The sequence below is a fragment of the Ursus maritimus genome, unplaced genomic scaffold, assembly GCF_017311325.1.
Source record: "Ursus maritimus isolate PB19 unplaced genomic scaffold, ASM1731132v1 scaffold_6, whole genome shotgun sequence".
In the NCBI taxonomy this organism is placed as follows: domain Eukaryota; kingdom Metazoa; phylum Chordata; class Mammalia; order Carnivora; family Ursidae; genus Ursus; species Ursus maritimus.
In genome coordinates this window covers 72,918,540-72,937,834 of record NW_024426774.1, presented here as the reverse complement: position 1 = coordinate 72,937,834, position 19,295 = coordinate 72,918,540, and the positions used below count along the sequence as shown (strand labels likewise).

General features: G+C 36.5%; 1 protein-coding gene across 1 annotated transcript in view; it reads right to left on the bottom strand.

Annotated features, from left to right (window-relative positions):
- The window catches only part of LRPPRC (leucine rich pentatricopeptide repeat containing), a 106,713-nt gene that overhangs the window by 79,697 nt on the left and 7,721 nt on the right, over positions 1–19,295 (bottom strand). The window contains exons 2-11 of the mRNA XM_008699814.2: positions 12,222–12,421; positions 10,761–10,883; positions 7,836–7,957; positions 7,670–7,728; positions 6,863–6,949; positions 6,113–6,239; positions 5,614–5,758; positions 5,179–5,324; positions 4,822–4,927; positions 4,633–4,740 (exon numbers count right to left, since the gene is read on the bottom strand). Coding sequence (XP_008698036.2) covers positions 4,633–4,740; positions 4,822–4,927; positions 5,179–5,324; positions 5,614–5,758; positions 6,113–6,239; positions 6,863–6,949; positions 7,670–7,728; positions 7,836–7,957; positions 10,761–10,883; positions 12,222–12,421 — 1,223 coding nt within the window. The remainder of the gene's footprint in view (positions 1–4,632; positions 4,741–4,821; positions 4,928–5,178; positions 5,325–5,613; positions 5,759–6,112; positions 6,240–6,862; positions 6,950–7,669; positions 7,729–7,835; positions 7,958–10,760; positions 10,884–12,221; positions 12,422–19,295) is intronic.

The following is a 19,295-nucleotide window of genomic DNA, read 5'->3' as shown; positions in this document are numbered from 1 at the left end:
TAACATAATATAATAAAAAATCATTAAAAAAAAAAAAAAAAGAAGACTCTCCGGTGAAATGACAAGAAACAACAACAACAACAGCAACAAAATAAGCTCAAATTTAATAAGACCTAGCTTCCAACCCCGTCCTGGCACTTAATGGCAGTGTAAATCTGAACAAGGAACTTCACCTTTCTGAGCCCTAATTTCTTAGATCACACATTTGAAATAGCAATATGGCAGAAACAGCGCCTTCTAGACACTGTATCAAACAACACTTGGCTTAATCCTTCCTAACTGCCATCCATGTTAGATTAAGCAAGTCAATATGTGTCTAGGCACTCACTGATTCAAACAATTCTCTGACCTGTAAGAGTCTAGGCCTAGTGAATGGATAGAAACAAAGTACCAAGAATTATAAATATTACCTACAGGCATGGAAGAAATTCTTGTGGTCTAGGCCTACAGAGAGACTGAGGACAAGAGGAAAAACAGAACATACTGAACAAAAAGAATACTAGTACCACCCTAGTTCTGATCAGTATCAACAGCTGACTCTTGAACACAAAGGGGTTAGGGGCGCCAGCTCCAGCGCAATCGGAAATCTGCATATAACTTCTGACTCCCTAAAAACTACTAATAGCCTACTGTTAACCAGAAGCCTTACCAATAACATAAACAGTCGATTAGCACATACTTTGTATGTCCTATGTATTATATACTGTATTAAGGCAAGCTACAGAAAAAAATGTTATTAAGAAATCATAAGGAAAAGAAAATACATTTACAGTACTGTATTTATCAAAAAAAAAAAAAAAAATCCGTGTATAAGGGGACCTGCGCAGTTCAAACCTGTGTTGTTCAGGGGTCAACTGTATTAACAAGGCTTTCAACTCAGTTTACTGGGGTGATATACTTCTGTATGTAATAAATAAAGCCAGAAAGGTCTTAGGAGTCAAATAATCTTTATTTTAAAAAAAGCGTTCAAGTGAGTGCTCCAAAGGCAAATCTTGAATAAGAAACCAAGTCGCATACTTGCTGGCAGGTGCTTGTAACACCACAGAAATGCAAAAACCTACGCTTCTTCCTGGAATCAGAAGAACCTGGGATCAAGTCCTTATTTTGCCACCCAAAACTGATTTTTAGGGGCGCCTGGGTGGCTCAGTTGGTTAGGCGGCTGCCTTCAGCTCACGTCATGATCCTGGAGTCCTGGAATCGAGTCCCACATCGGGCTCCCTGCTCAGCAGGGAGTCTGCTTCTCCCTCTGACCCTCCCTCCTCTCATGTTCTCTCTCTCAAATAAATAAAATCTTAAAAAAAAAAAAAATCTTAAAAAAAAAAAACAATTGATTTTTAGCAGCTTCTTGTCCATAATATAAGAGTGATGACAATAAATCTCTCTACTTAGCTCTCAGGGTCATCATTTAAAGGAAAAAAATGTGTGAAACCCTAAAAATACTAAATATTAATCGTAACAACAATGATTTAGTATCTTAGTTGTCTTAAAATACCTTGATAATTTTTTAAATTTGCTTAGATGAAACACAGAGTAAGTGTAGCATAAGGTAACTATATATTTGATTTTCTTATGTCTGAAAATAGGCCAACAAACTGATTGTAAGAGTCTTATTTCTGTACAAAACACTTCACCCCGATATTTGCGGGGTTACACATTTTTCCAATAATGTGTATTAAGTGGAGGGGTGCGTTCTGCTTCGTTTAGATGACCTGTGTTGCCAGCATTTTTAACTTATGTATTTTTCTAAACGAAGCAAAAACTGGTTTAGGAAAACCTGGGTTCACACCTTCTGATCCAGTAAGTTCAGTCACTCCCTCAGGCATTCTGAGGGAGCATAGAAAGATATTTACTTCAATAATTGATTGAATGATGGGAGGACAGAAACATTTATCAATAAGGAGAAAAAAAGAGATTGAGCTCAAATACCTACTTACCTCCTCCTAAAAAATACAATTCATGTTTCTTTTTAAAATAAAAAGACTAAAATAATCATGTGTTACCTTAGATATAAACATGGATCTCAAACCTCTGTGAACTTAGAAAACCTAAACTAAAACTAAGCAATCTAATAAAAATATTTCAAAGATAGTCACAACAAAGTTTATGAATCTAGAGGAAAGTCTCCATTCAAGAAGTTTTATAAGAACTGAAATAATTCAAACTTTTGGGAATGACAAATGGTTTACCTGAACAACTTTCACCAACTATGACTGTTTACTCCATATGATTTTAGACTCTACCCGGGGTACACACTCTATTAGAGGCAATTTCTTATTTTTTGAAAAGTATTCTCTATTTAACCCCGGCATTTAAGCTTTCATATTGACCCTTTCTTCTATATTTTACCCCTTCCATACTCTGATTTTTGTGTTTTCCAAATATACCCAGCGATACAGATCCTCAATCATTCTGGGTTATTTCCTCTTATTCAGGCCAATCTGCTATACTTCTAAGTGGTGACTTTTCCCTTTGTGTCACAGAGAAAAATACCAGTAAGATGAGCCACGGGGAAGTCGCTCTGAGAATCTCTCCTCTTAGGGGTTGGTGATGGCTGAACTGGCAGCCAGAACAATTCTAGTATACGATATGATCACAGTGCTGCTGAAAATTCTTGGTTCAGTTTGATCTGACCTCTAAATACCCGTCTCTGATTTCCTGAAGGGTTTTATTTACCCATGAGTTTTATTTATGAGACACACTCCTCTACACGCTCAATCACTGCAGCCATTAATTTTCTTCTGTTCTTTCTACCAGTTTATACAGGACTTTTCCTGGATGAAGAACAAGTTCATTGCACTAATAAAAACACGACCTTCTTACCTCACCCTAAAGAAATCATATAGAACACGACACAGAGCCATTTTGTTGTTACATGAAGGAAAACTGTACAATACACACTCTACTGTATTTCTGGGCCTTGTGCAAAGGAGAAACTCGTTTTTAAAAACTACAGCACAACTGACACTATCTTGTACTCTCAAGTCACCTTTCTCAGCTTTTATATTTTTTCCAGATAAAACCTGGACTGATTAAAAAACCTGATAGCACTTTTTAAAATGTCCTTAATGTAAAAACTAGCATCCAAATTTAAACAGTTAAGACTTTTTATAAAATAAATACAGCATAACACTCAAAAATTTTTAATGTGGAAGTGCTACAGTATTTAAGTGTGTTTAAAATAGAACAGAAATCCTCAGTTCTAATCCCAGCCCAACGGACAGCCAGGTGTGGAACCTAAGGCTGGTCACCAAATCTCTCTGCCACTCTCAGCTGTTTCATCAACACGACATGAGCTTTCAACAGGGCACCTGCGAAATCTACATTGTAAGATTCCAAGAAAGGATGGATTCAAGATAAAGCCCACCTTTCTACTAGTTTCAGCTACAACGATTGAAAGAAATTACCTTAATTCTTTTATGTTTACTAAGTTGCTAAGATGTGGTAACCAGTTCGTAAGGCTGAAGAAAGCAACTTTTCCTGATGAACAGGCAAATATTCCAGCAGGGGGTATTTTCGAAAGTATTCTCTTATCTGTGTAAGGGTGGACAGTACTAATATGCCCAAAGATTTTCATGGAATGATGTAAACTTTCTCTGGTTCAAAAATACGGGGCTAAAGGTTACTTCTTGGAGCTTTCGGAACTGAAGGATATGCAAAGAGTTAATCAACTAGCATATTGTTTTCACAAAGACTTTTCTAAAAAGGATTTTGAGACTTTTATAGCCAGAAACAATTAGGGAATACTTGTTTCACTATTTCCTTTAGACCAGAAGACGACTATATATTTAAAATAAAATTGCAATATGAAAGTCTGCTAAAAGCACTTTTTTTTGTTGTTTGTGCATTTTGTTTGTCACCCAATGTCATACTAACAACTCTGCATCTCATTCTAAAGCACATTATACTGCATGATAAAATGAAAAAGACCATTTTTTGTTTCCCCAAGGGGGAAGTACTTCTGTTAAAAGCATCTTTTTATGAGACTACTCTTTCTGAATTACCAATAATGCAAACCAAAGAATTAGATACTGTACTCTAAAATTTAATATTTGTTCAATTCTTATTCATATCCTATAGGCATCCCATGTGTACAAGGGAAAAGTATGCTAAATGCTTAAACGTACTTAAGAACCTGAAAGATGGAACATTTCTGTCCTTCAATCAGCAGGCTGTCAGGTCATGAGCATTCATTTTACAATAAAAGTTTTGCTGTCTTTCCTATTATTGTAACTTGGCTCACTTAAGCAGACTGGTCCACAAAGAAAAAGGCTGGATTATGTATAACTTTATCTTGAAAAAGGCTAGACAAACTAATTTCAAACGGTATGTGCAAAATCAAGAACCAAAGAGTTTTGTAAAACACTTAAAAATAATGAACTACTTAAAACTACACCCACAAGTTTGAATATCAAGATCAGAGATGAAGTCAGAAATGAAATTAAGATGAAAGAAACCACTATGTTTTTAAAAATGCTTACCCAATTCTTGACTATGATTTAAACCAATTCTATCTTCTCAGAAGATCTATTACTCAGAAATAAGTTTGCCTTTCCAAAGAATTCAACTAAATGTGTGTAGAAACTTATTCTGGATCTCTGAACCATTACAAATCTGTAAAAGGCAAAACCTAACCTTGAACATCTTTCTCCTTCTGATGTCCAACTAGCAATGGCCAGAAATAATGAGTTCTGACAGGAAAACCTTCTTCCTTCAGAGCCTTCATCAGAGCTTTCGCCAAATCTGAAAGAGATACCATAAAATATTACACAGCTACCTCGGCAAAACTTATTTATGTCGGTTTTAATAATGAGAGTATAGTACCAGTTTTATTAGCTAGTAAAGCGCTCTGAAGCGTGAACTGCAAAGGAGATGTATGCATCTGGGACTCCTTTAACTTCTTGCAGTAGTCTTTCAGCTTCTCTGCAGGCTAAGAGAAAAAGGCACCACATCAGCCAGATCCACAAATATCCTACCATTTGACCTTCTGCAAACATTCTACCACTTCTGGGATGAAAAATTTGAACCTCTCATCCTCTTTCTACCTGATAAACTTACACACAGAAACAAAGTTTTCATAATGCTTATAACTGGTCTAATATCATAATATGTTCTTACATCTTCTAGACTCTTATTTCACTGCCTATGACACTGTCAATAAAGTAAAAACAGACAGAATACCGTATTCATAGCCACACAGTGTTGCAAAAAGAAACCGCCAAAGTCACTCAGACTGTCTTCCCTTGATACGGGACATGCTAATAAAATTTGGAACGCTGTATCTTCCAATTTTTCGGTGACTAAAAGCAAAATGAGGTTCATTGCATCTGGGAAGAGAACAAAGACATTTTCTGTTACTGAACTAAGTAATATTTTTATACTGTAACCACTATGAAAGACAAACTTATGAACTGCCAATACCAAAAGGATCTGCCTAAATAATAGTGAAAGACTTCCAAATCAAATCATTCCCATGCATTCATCAACTCAAGCTGTTTAGCTTATTAAGCCGACTTTTAAAAGAGTCCTATGTTCATGTACCACAATCCCCTTTTGTTAGAGAACAGTAATTCAGATTTTTAGAAAAATCATGAAAATAAATTTTTAAAAAACTACCTGGAATATATCTTCTTTCGTATGTAATTTTTTCCAAAATTTCTGGGACATACTGAGAATACCCAGCTTTACTGAAACTAAAAATAATTTGCAATAAATCACGATCCATAAGGTAAAGATCAGACTTCTCCACCTTCTCCAGAGTCTGTAGGCAGTTCCAGAAATTAAAAGAACAAGTTAGAAACCAGTATTTTTTAAATTAGAGCCAAATAAATTAAAATACCGAGATTTTAACAATAAGGAACATACACCATCTAAAAGTTTAGGACTTCTTTTATAAAACAGAAAATATTGTATTTCAGCAATAACTGTTACATCAACACCAAGATACCAAACTATTAAAATTCTCCTTCAATACTAGTGTAAGAAATACCTTTAAAAACAAATATAAATTACACTTTTCTGCTTCATGCAAAATGGAATGCAAGCTTATACCTATGAGTTTACTTTTTATACAAATGATTTTAAAGTATTTTTATTTACATGATGTAAGTCATACCTGCTTAACACGGTCAATGTCACCCTTTTCAGCATATGCATTCAATAATGCTAAGTATGTGTCTGGACCAGGCTCAATTCCAGCCTCCTTCATCACTGTGAGAATATTTTCTGCATTCTCTCTATCTCTAGAGTTAATCAAAGAAAAGAGAATAGATTACTATAATACTGCCCAATGTAATATTATCATTCAACCTAAAATGTATTACCCTATTCTTATTAAAATTAAAAATTCTTATGAACCATTTAGACCAATTAGCAAAGGACATCAGAAAAGGCCAAATACAAACTAAAATGATTATAGGTCTCTGAAATAACAAAAATAATAACCATCTCAAATTCGGACAAGTAACTTTTCCAAAAGAAAAACCAAATTGCATAATAATCATATAGACCTCAAATTAATGTGTCCTCTTTTATCAAGTATGCTATGACTCAAATTTACCTTTCTAGGGAAGAGTAACATTAAGGAAATTATTCTTCAAAAATGAAATTGTTTTCCACAGCCATCAAGAGAGCAGTTAAAATACTTTACAAAGTCAGTTACTTTGGATCAGGCCCAATTTTTAAAACTGAAAATCTTCAAATTGAAGTTGTATGAAACAGATACGCTTAAGTTATTTAAAAGTCACATGTTCTATCTCACGCACTCAAAATTTTTGAGGGGGATAGATAAACATGGTTTAAGAATCTTCTACAATTATTGTAATTTAAACCTGGCTTACGAATAAAACCTTAGGTTGAACATTACCCGGCTCTTGCGTGCCCTGTAACAAGGGCACTGAAAACTGCCTCCGTGACAGGCAGATCCTTAGTTTTCATAAATCCAAGAATCTTGCTGCAATAAAAGAGAAATGAAAATACTCCTTGGAAATCTACATCAAAACCACTTTTTACAACAAATATACATAAAATCTCACTCCCTGAAATTATTTCAATTATATCAAATTATATAGAACTACTCTTGGTAAAAATAGCAGGTAAGTTTTTAAAACCTGATTATTTCTTCTATACTACTAATTAACCTTAAAAGGCATAGAGTTTAATAAAATCCATTTAATTAAAAATGAATTATACATTTCAATTTACCCCTTATTTCCTAAAATCTCCGTCCAAAAGTAGCAATAAATTTTACACAAAGAAATAAATGTCACAACTGATTTTATATGAATCAGCAAGATAGAGAGAATATTGCCAGAATTTATACAGACTATTGTATAAATGAATACAGTTTAAATGGCTAAGAACATTTCCTTTAGGAAATATCAATTTACAAAGACTACAGCCAACTTTATACACCTCAGCAACTTTAAACCTCTGCTCCAGTAAATCAAATTTTTAATTAAAATAGCAATATTCACTTGGCTTTCTCCTCTCACACAATTTTACATTTCATCTAAGGCATATTAGCAAATTTGCTAGATTAAAATACTTCTGAAGTAATTTCCCTTACTAAGAAGAAACTTTAATTAAAAAAAAAAAAGGCAAGTGAACATATTCTAGGCTTACAAGACTCACAAATGTGTTTGCCTAAACATACATTTATAGAGCTCCATACCTGGCACCTTCAATATCCCCCATATTACAATAAGCAGCAATCAACCTCTGGTATGTCACCTGTCAATGAAATGGGCCAGTTAATATTTTTTAAATACTATTTTTTTTCCTGGGATTAAAAAAAAAGAGTGACGTACCAATGAACATTTACAATAGCAACTACCTACTCGATTTGGTTGAATGTTTGCTTCCTCCATTTTTGCCAAAAAGTCAGTTGGTGAAAATTTATATTCATTTTGAAGATAGACTTTAAGTAAAGCATTGTAGTGACTTACGTCATACACAGTACCTACAAATAAAATTTAAATCAGATTTTTCGAAAAGCACCTCAAATCATACCCTTTATCACAATTAAAATATGCGTACTTAAATTTAACAAAAAAGATAAAATGATCACTTCAGCATTTCACCCCATACTTAGACCCATCGATATAGAAATCCTGTCAGAACAGAGCAAGCTAAGCATTTAAGACAGTAATTAACTGAATTACTGTACAGTTACAGTCACTGCTTATTCAGATGTTAGGAGGTCTCTTACTTATGAAGCACAGTATTCCCTTCCTGTCGGAAAATGTTGACAACACCTCTGTATTTAAAGTGACGGAAAGATTTTTTGACAGAAAGCAGTTCTTGCCACAGTACAGACACACGAAGATGGACGGTGACTGTGGTTGTTTTATACAGGTAAGGCGGTACTAGCAACTTTGCTTATTTATGCAGTGTTTCTTTGAAGGCTCCATTTCCAGCTGCTGAACACCATTACTAGTCTGCTATTGTTAATTCACCCCCATTCCAAAGCCCTTCGTTTTCTTACTGGGTCCATCTTGCCTAAGGCCACATCAATCAAGGTTACCATTCAGCCTTCCTCTACCCACTGATGACCTCATGGTCACATACCAATCTAGTGCTAATACGTTTTACTAAATTTGCATGAATTAAATTTCGTGTCTTGGGGTGCCTGGGTGGCACAGCGGTTAAGCGTCTGCCTTCGGCTCAGGGCGTGATCCCGGCGTTCCGGGATCGAGTCCCACATCGGGCTCCTCCGCTGGGAGCCTGCTTCTTCCTCTCCCACTCCCCCCTGCTGTGTTCCCTCTCTCACTGGCTGTCTCTCTGTCAAATAAATAAATAAAATCTTTAAAAATAAATAAATAAATAAATAAATTTCGTGTCTTTACTTAACAGGCCTGTGGTCAGTACCTGGTGTCAGTTTGAGATTCTAAACAGCAGAGACCTATTCTATTAAATTAATATTTATCTTCCTAGACACGTAGAGTGCTTACTATGTTCCGGGAACTGTGCTAAGTGCTCTGCATCTAGAGTCCCAGTTCTCCTCACAACAGCTTTGAGACGGTTCCTCTTAGCCCCATCTTATAGATGAGGAAAACAGACTCTCACCTGTCCAAGGCAACATGGCTTTGTCAGTGACCACAGATTTGAATGCAGGTGGTCTGCCCTGAGTGCCCCATCTGTTAACCACTGTAATAGGTTACGCAGGGCTTTGGGGGGAACCATGCACAACTCAACATCTGCAATGCGAGTACACAACATGGTTACCACACAGTGTCTGAAAACTTCTGAAAAATCAATTCAAGGTGAACTGTAGTATCGGTTGGCTACAGCTCTAAAGCTGAAGGAAAGTACATATATTTCGCAAATATTTCTCCCAGTTCAACATTTTTAAATTACATGACTTACTGACATATGGAAATGTCTCTTTATGAATTCTTTACCTTCAACTTTTCTGCTGCTCTTTTACTGAGAAAACTCTTTTCCATTCAATATTCATCTAGTGTTTTAAAAACTTTTAAAAAACAAACGTCATCAAAATTAATTCTAGATGAATTCAAAACTGAGATGAGGCTGTGTTTATAATTTTTCCATAGAGGTACGATATGTTTCTTGCAGGATAATCCTAGACATTTTAAATATTTGTGATGAAACTTAGATCCTTTATGCATTTTGCTTTCTAACTAGGAAAAGTTATAGATTCTTGAACATTTAATATTTCCTACTACTTTATTGTAAATTGATTTTCTGGAATTTTACAGGTAATTAAGCACATCATCTAAAAAACAGTAATTTCTAGTATTGTTTCACATCTTATTTCATTGCCATTACACATGATATTAGTTGTTCTTCACTGAAACTTTAATTTTTTTTATTTTTTTAAGTAGCTCCATGCCCATCACAGAGCCCAATGAGGGGCCTGAACTCACAACCCCGGAATGAGGACCTGAGCTGAGATCAAGAGTCAGACACTCAACCGACTGAGCCACCCAGGCGCCCCTTTAGGTTAAGATTTTTAAAAATCGGGAATGAACACTGGATCTTATCTAATGGTCTTTTAAATTATGTTATTTTCAGAACTAAGATTATGTTCACAGTTCAAAATTTTAAAAGCATAAAAAGGTACAGAGTAAAACTTGAATCTAGTATTTATTATCCTTCCAGAAATATTTTCACACTGTATGCATATACAGATATAAACATTTTTCTTCAAAATGGTAGCATATTATATATACCATTAGGCACCTTAATTTTCATTTATATTGTGGAGAACACCCACATCAGTATAGAAGAACCCCTTCATTTTTTTTAACAGTTGCACAGTATTCCATTTCATGAACCCTCCATAATTTATTTAACCAATCCTACTGAGAGACATTAGAGTTGGCTCCAACTTCTTACTATTACAAACAAGCTACAATAAAGGATATCCTTTTGCACATTTGAGTATATCTGTATCTATATTCTAACAAATGAAACTTAGTCAAATGGTATCTGCATTCCTAACTCTGACAAACCAACTGCCTTTTTATTTTGTTCTTTTTTAACTTACCATAAAAAGTAATAATTGTTATGAAAATTATTTCATTTTTCTCATTTGAGTATAGTTGACACACAATGCTACATTAGTAAATTATTTTATTCTTAATGCCCCTAGATGTCACTATAACTCACCAAATAAATATTACCAAATAGGTCTTCCATAAAATCAAATTAGAACATTTATGTGAAGAAATTCTTATTTACCAAAAGAAAAAAAATCTACATCTTTTCCATATACACATCATATTTTTAAACAATCATACCCAATTTCTGAAGTTTGTCCCATATCCTATGAGCAAATTCTGTTCTCTCTGAGAGCTGTAGTTCAGGCAAGAGAGAACCACAGCTGCGCAGGAGAAGCAAGGCTTGATTACCACCTGGGCTACCTATGAAAAAAGATAATGGATAACATTTAACACAGTAGCAATATCATACAGATAAATATCAAAATGTAAACCGAAATCTGTAAAGACTCAAAAATCTCCTGCCTCACTAAGACAATACTAAAAGCACTCACAAGCTGGAAAAAACCCTACCCAAATCTACAAGTATCATTTACAATGTTACTAAAAGTTATATTTTTAAAATTAGTTTGTTTTCTTAAGGAAGCTAAGGTTATGAATCTCTGTAATCTGCAAGACTCTATACCATACAAAAACACCCAGAACTTAATTTATAAGCAGTGCTTACTGCAATTCAAAGGCTAATAAGCTTCCTAGTATCTTATGAAAATAGTACAATGAAGTACAATTAAAACCCATGAACGCCAAATTTAGGTATACAATCAATTACAAAACAATATAAACTTCCTTCTCCCTTTTTCCATGTATCTATGTGTCTCTGAAAGCTGACTTTTAAAACAAACAAAACCAAAAATAAACCACTTACTGTCTGATTCCATTTATATAAAGTATCCAAAATAAGCAAATCTGCAAGGCCAGAAAGTACACTAGTGGTTGCCTAAGGCTGGAAGGGATGAGGGGTTTGGGGATAATGGCTAAGGGTCTGGAGATTTCTTTTTGAGGTGATAAAAATGTTCTAAATGAATAAATCAAAAAGAGAAAATGATACAATAACCTTTAAATGCACATAATTATACTGACACTTCTTTTGATATCCCTCGTCATTAGATCCCACAGCTTCTTAATGTGAATGAAATCCAGATGGGCTTCAGGAAGCTAGTGCATGTTCTGTAACTACATGCAAAATTATCTGCATGTTTGCATGTGGGCTTGGGGGGGGTGGGGGTCAGAGGGCCCACAAGCTTCTACTGGATTAGCAGAGTAAGTGACTCAAACGGATTGTAAAACTAAGTGAAAATGAAAGGGAAATAATGATTACCAGTTTTTCTGGAAATCTATCATACGTAAGCATCTTAGAGAAAGTTGACACTATATAACGGAAGATAAGAAAAACAATAATAATTTCCAAGACAACTTACCACTGAAAATGACTCTTACAATCTGGAGAAAGCAAAAACCCACTAAAAAAAACCCATTTTTTTTTATTTGCTGATTTTGAAATAAACATCTAATACAAAATGTTTTACTCAAAACTTTGCCCTGATGTGTTGGAAAGTTCACAAATGTAACATAAAATCATGATAATCAACAAAAATAACAAACAAAATTAAAAATATCAAATAATGTGTGCCACAGTGAGCTTGCCCCCAAACAAGTATTTATTAAGACATTCAACTTCTTGTAGAGAAAATTTTCAAATACCTGAGAGACAGGTATTGTCAAAGACTTTTTGTAGAAGTGTCTTTGGGATGCGGCCAGTTCTTCGGACAGAATTATCCAGTCTCATTAGAGCCCAGTCAAATTGACTGGCATTCCTTCTGTGAGAAGAAGCAGGCTCCTCTTGAAGATAATTCTTTTTCTCAGCAGCAATGGCATACAGCCTGGCTTGGTTCAGTAGCCCTCTATAAAATGAAACACAATTCGTAATTAACTCAACTCTTCCCATATAAGTTCTCTTCTTGAGCAAAATTTATACAAAGTTTATTGGTTACCAAATACCTAAATTCTGGTGCAAAAGCAAAAATGCTCAGAGAAGTGTAAGATGGTAGGAAAGAAAGTTTTGCCTTTTGCTTTAAATAAAATCACATGTACATACAAGTTGTATGCAAAGTAAATCCCTTAAATAATTGTTTGATAGGATCTTGAAAACCTTCCGCATGGAATCATTTCCAACTAAGACAATAATGTGGTGTGGTTTAAGTGGGTTTTTTTTTCCCCTTAAACAAAACCAGGTTAATGAAAGAAAATGAAGCAGTTTATTCTACAAAGCTCTTCTCACCTCTACAAATGAGACAAGAGATCTAAAATACATATAAAATTCTGATAACCACTTTCAAGTGTTTTCTAGGTGTAATCTCATTACGAATTTAATAGAAGACCACTATGTTTAAATTATGAAGTTTTTTAAAGAATCAGGACAAAAGAATTTCCAACCTGTCTAAATAAATTTGAAACATTTTATAGTAACAATGTTTCAGTTCCCAATTCATATCTGCTTTCCATCTGTCAAAATGTTAATTATATACTTTTCTAGTTATTTTAACAACTGCAATCATCAAAAATAAAACTGGATATCTGGGGGCACCTGGGTGGCTCGGTTAAGCATCTGCCTTCAGCTCAGGTCATGATCCCAGAGTCCTGAGATTAAGCCCCACATCAGGCTCCTTGCTAAGCGGGGAGCCTGCTTCTCCCTCTCCTTCTGCCTCTGCCTGCCGCTCTCCTGCTTGTGCTCTCTCTCTCTGTCAAATAAATAAATAAAATCTTTAAAAAAATAAAACTGGATTTCTGGTATTAAGCATCACTAATTTTCAGAAAGAAAAAAAAAAGAGTTTGTCAATTGGGTAAGGTCAGACTAGTACATTTGTGTTTATAAAGAGCAACCTTCAAACCATTCAGTATTTTAATACAGAGCCTAACACGTAAGCCAAATGCTCTAAAACATGAAATGAAGGATATTCCATACTGTAGAAATATAGGCTGTACTTGATTTACAAATATCAAACTTAAAAATAATCCTTGTGTGTGAGGATAACCTTGTCATAAACCTTTGAATTTAAACTTACTCTGTATTTGAATACTACTTTCTAACACAAAAATTTTTTTTTTTAAGACTTTATTTATTTTCGTGACAGCCAGCGTGAGCACACATACGAGGTGGTGGGGGGGCAGGGGTGTAGAGGGAGAAGAGGTTCTCTGCAGGGAGCCCAAAGCAGAACTCGATGCCAGAACCCTGGGATCATGACCTGAGCAGAAGGCAGACGCTTAACTGACTAAGCCACCCAGGCGTCCTAACACAAAATTTCTAATGTGCAAAGATTTACAAATTTAAACCAAATATCTTAGACTTTCCAATAGCAGCCAATAAGTATAAATAAATGATACATACAAACCACATATTAACAAAATGTAATGTAAAAACACTTCCTAATCCAGGGATGCCTTCAGGACCATAATCCCATTTTCTCGCATATGCACATCTTCACCACAACTACCAAAAAAATATTTACACAGGGGCGCCTGGGTGGCGCAGTCGTTAAGCGTCTGCCTTCGGCTCAGGGCGTGATTCCGGCGTTCTGGGATCAAGCCCCACATCAGGCTCCTCCACTAGGAGCCTGCTTCTTCCTCTCCCACTCCCCCTGCTTGTGTTCCCTCTCTCGCTGGCTGTCTCTGTCAAATAAATAAAATCTTAAAAAAAAAATATTTACACAGTAGTGAGTTTAAAAATTAAACTGTTGGGGTGCCTGGGTGGCTCGGTCAGTTACGCTTCTTCAGCCTTCCACTCAGATAAGATCCCAGGGTCCTGGGATGGAGACGTTACCCTCTGCCCCCTGCCCCAATCAGGGCTCCCTGCCCTGTGGACAGTCTGCTTCTCCCTCTCCCTCTGCTCCTCCTCCCCCCACCCCCCACCGCTCTGCTCATGCTGTCTCTCAAATAAATAAAATCTTTTCAAAAATAAATAAATTGGGATGCCTGGGTGACTCAGTCGGTTAAGCGGCTGCCTTTGGCTCAGGTCATGATCCCAGTGTCTAGGATCAAGTCCCAGGTCAGGCTCTTTGCTCAGCGGGGAGCCTGCTTCTCCCTCTGCCATCAGCTTCCCCTGCTTGTGCTCTCTCTCTAATAAATAAATTAAAATCTTAAATAAATGAATAAATAAAACTGTTGGTTCCTAACCTATGTTATTAACCTGGAAAACCAGTCACAAATTGAATAATTAAGTATGTGATGTTATATTAAAGAAAGCTAGACCAAAAGTTTCACAAGATCATGTAAAATACAGAGGCAGTAACTTGATACTAGAAACTCTACTACTGTGATCTGGGACAAATCACAAGCACTCTGGCCTTCAAGGATTCTTCTACCCATGTAAATAAATTGGAAAAAAATTAGGATACTAATTAAGTAAGACAATGGTCATACATCATAGATGGCTAATTGATGAGTTTGTTAAATAAGCCGAATTAATTGTTAACTATGTATAAACCACAGAAATATGTACCACTCTACATATTTATCCTTTACCTTCAAAGGTTTTCTCTGCCCATACACCTGTCTACTGGATCAGTTGTTACTAAACTATGCAAACACAATAACATTATTTTAAATCATCCAGTACATACGACGTTCAGGTAAGTGTGCAATAAGTAATACTGTTCAACAACAAAAACTGATTAATACAGAAATTTCAAAACTGTAGGGGCTCCTGGCTGGCTCACTCGCTGGTCCATAGAACTCTTGATCTCGGGGTTGTGAGTTCAAGCCCCATGTTGGGTGTAGAGATTACTTAAAAATAAAAAATGTTTAAAAAAGAAAATGAAATTTCAAAATTGTAGTGAAGTATATTTGCCAAGATGTTTTTTACACAACCCAAATCTTGTAAGCTGTGAAAAAGCACAAAAATAAAACCTTTGCTAAAATGCAGTTTTAAAATGTAAGATCTAACAAATACAAAACTCAGAAGACAGAGAGGTATTAAAACCAGAACATTATTCTGAACATTTTAAAGCTAACTTTTCTCACTAAAAAATCTTTAATGAGGCCAAGTCTCCTTTACACAAGTATACTTGACTTTAATTAGATAAGCTGAACTATGAATCCACCATAGAATGAACCACGGTGAGGGAAGGGTTACGTATTTAACCAATGGATTCCTCACTCTTCAGAAATCAGTCTCCAGTGCTTCACTACATGGCAGTGCTTTCTACATTTATTATTTGGCCCAAAATTTATTTTTAAATTCCACACACACATACCCAGTAGGAAATAAGAACTTCATGCCTGGAACAGTAAGTACGTTGTGAATGAAAGATAAGAAGTCCAGGGCTGAAGGGGAGTCCACGTAGCCTAGGCACCTACCCATCACACCTGCACGAGCCAGAAGGCATTGCCTCCAAATTCTGATGACCAAAAATTGATGTAACCACATAAGGGAAAACTATCATCATTTCATCAGTGTATCAAAAATGGCTCCTTTGCATTTCTGAGTTAGACATCTTAGGTTCCCTCCTGAGACTCGCACTCACCACTGATACTCAGATTACCCTTTAACTTTCTCCAGTAAAATCTGGCATTGTTTTTCTCAGTGTTGGTGGTGGTGGTTGTTGCTGCTGTTGTTGTTTTTAATGGTGGTAGTTATTAATTTGACTCTTCAGTACAAAAAAATAGTGATTTTATATTTGAATGTCCATATTTCAAAAAGGCACATGGTCCAGATTACTATAAGCAGGCTTCCAAGGGACTCCCCTCTTAAGCCTGTACTTTTTTCTAGTATTTTACTTTTTCAAGTCATTTTTAAGGTTTACAGAAAAACTGTGCAGTAAGTACAGAGTTCCTGTATATCCTCATCCCCCTCCACCCAGTTACCCCTATTTATATCTTGCATTACTGTGGTACATGTGTCACAAATGATGAACCGATCATGATACATTACAGCCTGAAGTTCACAATAGGGTTCACTCTGTGTATGTACATACCTATGGCTTTTGACAAATGTATTGACAAGCATTACAGTAGTCACAGAATAGTTTCACTGCCCTAAAAATGCCCTGTGCTCTACCTATTCATCCTCCTAAACCCCTGGCAACCACCTTTCTCCTTCTCTATAGTTTTGTCTTTTCCAAAATATCTTACAGTTGGACTCACACAGTATGGAGACTTTTTCCAGACTGTCTTCTTCTACCTGGCAAAATACATTTAAGGTTCCTCCATGTCCTTTTGTGACTTGATAATGCATTTCTTTTTAGTGCTGAATACTACTCCATTTTACAGGTTTACCATCATTTGTTTATCCATTCACCTACTGAAGGAAAGACAGGCATCCTGGCTGCTTCCAATTTGGGCAAATATGAATAAAGCGTCTAAAGAAATTTGCATGCAGACTTTTGCGTAGACGTAAATTTTCGATTCATTTAGGTAAACATCTAGGAGTGGACTGCTGTATCATATGGTAAGCTTATGTTTATTTAGCTTTGTAAGAGTCCGCCAAACTGTCTTCCAAAATGGCTGTACCACTCTGTGCTCCCACCAGCAATGACTACGAGAGCTCCCTAGTGCCCCACGCCCTCACCAGCATTTGGTGCCGCAGGTGTTTTGGATGTCGGCCATTCTGACAGGTACATAGTGGTATCTAACTGTATTTTAATTTGCAATTCCCTAATGATATACGATGTTAAACACCTTTTCATATGCTTATTTGCCTCCTTTATGTCTTTCGTGGTGAACTGTCCAGATCTTCTGTTCATTTTTCAACTGGACCATTACATCTTCCTTATTCTTTTTTTTTTTTTTTTAAGTTTTCTTATTGTTGAGTTGTAAGAGTTCTTTGTATGTTTTGGGTATTCTTGGTGTTTATTTTTCCAAATAAACTTTTTTATTGAAGTATTACTCATTCTTTTTTAACTTCAAATGTACACCAAACTAATCACACATGCTCTCAATCTCTCCCTTCCATGTTATCTTCGTTGCTATTATGAGCCATTCTAGGATCTAACACTTTGGAGCTCCCAGAATTTAAAAAAAAAGAGGATACAGATATGTGATAGAATAGGTATAACCAGGGGCGCCTGGGTGGCACAGCGGTTAAGCGTCTGCCTTCAGCTCAGGGCGTGATCCCAGTGTTATGGGATCGAGCCCCACATCAGGCTACTCCGCTATGAGCCTGCTTCTTCCTCTCCCACTCCCCCTGCTTGTGTAAAAAAAAAAAAAAAAATAGGTATAACCAGTAATTGATGTTTATTATGCATTTAATGATGCACGCCCGTAACAAAAAATTATTACCATAGTCCTCATTTTATTGATAAGCAAACTGAAGCAACTTGCCCAAAGTCACAGTAAAAGCTAGTTAATGACAGGATGACAGGTCCCGGATCTGTACCTGGGTAATCTCCTGAAATGAGCTCAATATGGCAGAAGGGCATCAAGGAAACTAACCTGGCTGCAATAGGCGGTTCATGATAGAAGTGATAAAAATTAAACCTGGACTGGGAAGGTGAGACTAGAGAATGGAAAGCCTCCAATGGGTGGTAAGTAAGCCATCTGGATTTTATAACATGTCCATAAAATACAAGACTGATATCCATAAAGCTGCTCTCCCAGCTCATTTTGCTGTACTATTCTGTAGGCAATGGGGATCTCAAACTTATCTCATGTTCTCACCCATCTTTCATTTTAACTATTCCACTTGAGTTTTCTTTAGCCTGTTGATATGTCTGATTACATGGATTGATTTTCAAATGTTGAGTCAGCTTTGCATGCCTGGAATAAACCCCACTTGGTCACGGTATGTAATTATTTCTAAAACGTTATATACGTATACTGATTCCACTTAAGTTTTAACATGTTAAAAATTCAAAAAGATAATGCCTCCTTTTATTTATTTAAAGTATGAGCCATGCCCATGTGGGACTTTAACTCACAACCCTGAGATCAAGAATTGTATGCTCTACTGACTGAGCCAGGCAGGTGCCCCGATAATGCCATTCATTTATTTATTTAAAGATTTATTTGAGAGAGAGAGAGACACAGAGAGAGAACATACAAGTGCATGCGGGGGCGGGGGGGCTGGAGTCAGAGGGAGAGGGAAAGAATCTCAAGCAGACTCCCCACAGAGCATGTCTCGGGGCTGGATCTCAAGATCCTGGGACCATGACCTGAGCCAAAATCAAGAGTCAGACACTTGGGGCGCCTGAGTGGCTCAGTTGTTGAGCATCTGCCTTTGGCTCAGGGCGTGATCCCAGGGTCCTGGGATCAAGCCCCACATCGGGCTCCCTGCTCTGCTGGGAGCCTGTTTCTTTCTTTCTCTTCCACTCCCCCTGCTTGTGTTCCCTCTCTCACTGGCTGTCAAATAAATAAATAGAATTAAAAAAAAAAAAGTCAGACACTTAACAAACTGAGCCACCCAGGGTTAGGGTTAGGTCTTAATTAAAGCTGGACTGGGAGGGTGAGACTAGAGAATGGGAAAGCCTCCACTAATTTTTTTTAGCTGAGGATGAAAAGAAACAGCCACAGACAACAGAGGAGGAGTATTCCAAGCAAGCCAGAACAGTCAGCAGGCCAAGCAAGTGAGCAACACAGACGGGATGAGGTTGGAGAGGAAGACTGGGCTAGTGAGTGGGCTAGATCATGAAGGATTGTGACATTAAAGAGTCTAGATTTTCTTTTCGGTACAGATTTTATTCCAGGTACAGAACTGTATCAGAACTCTATTGAAGGGTGCCTGGGTGGCTCAGTCGTTAAGTGTCTGCCTTCAGCTCAGGTCATGATCCCAGCGTCCTGGGATCG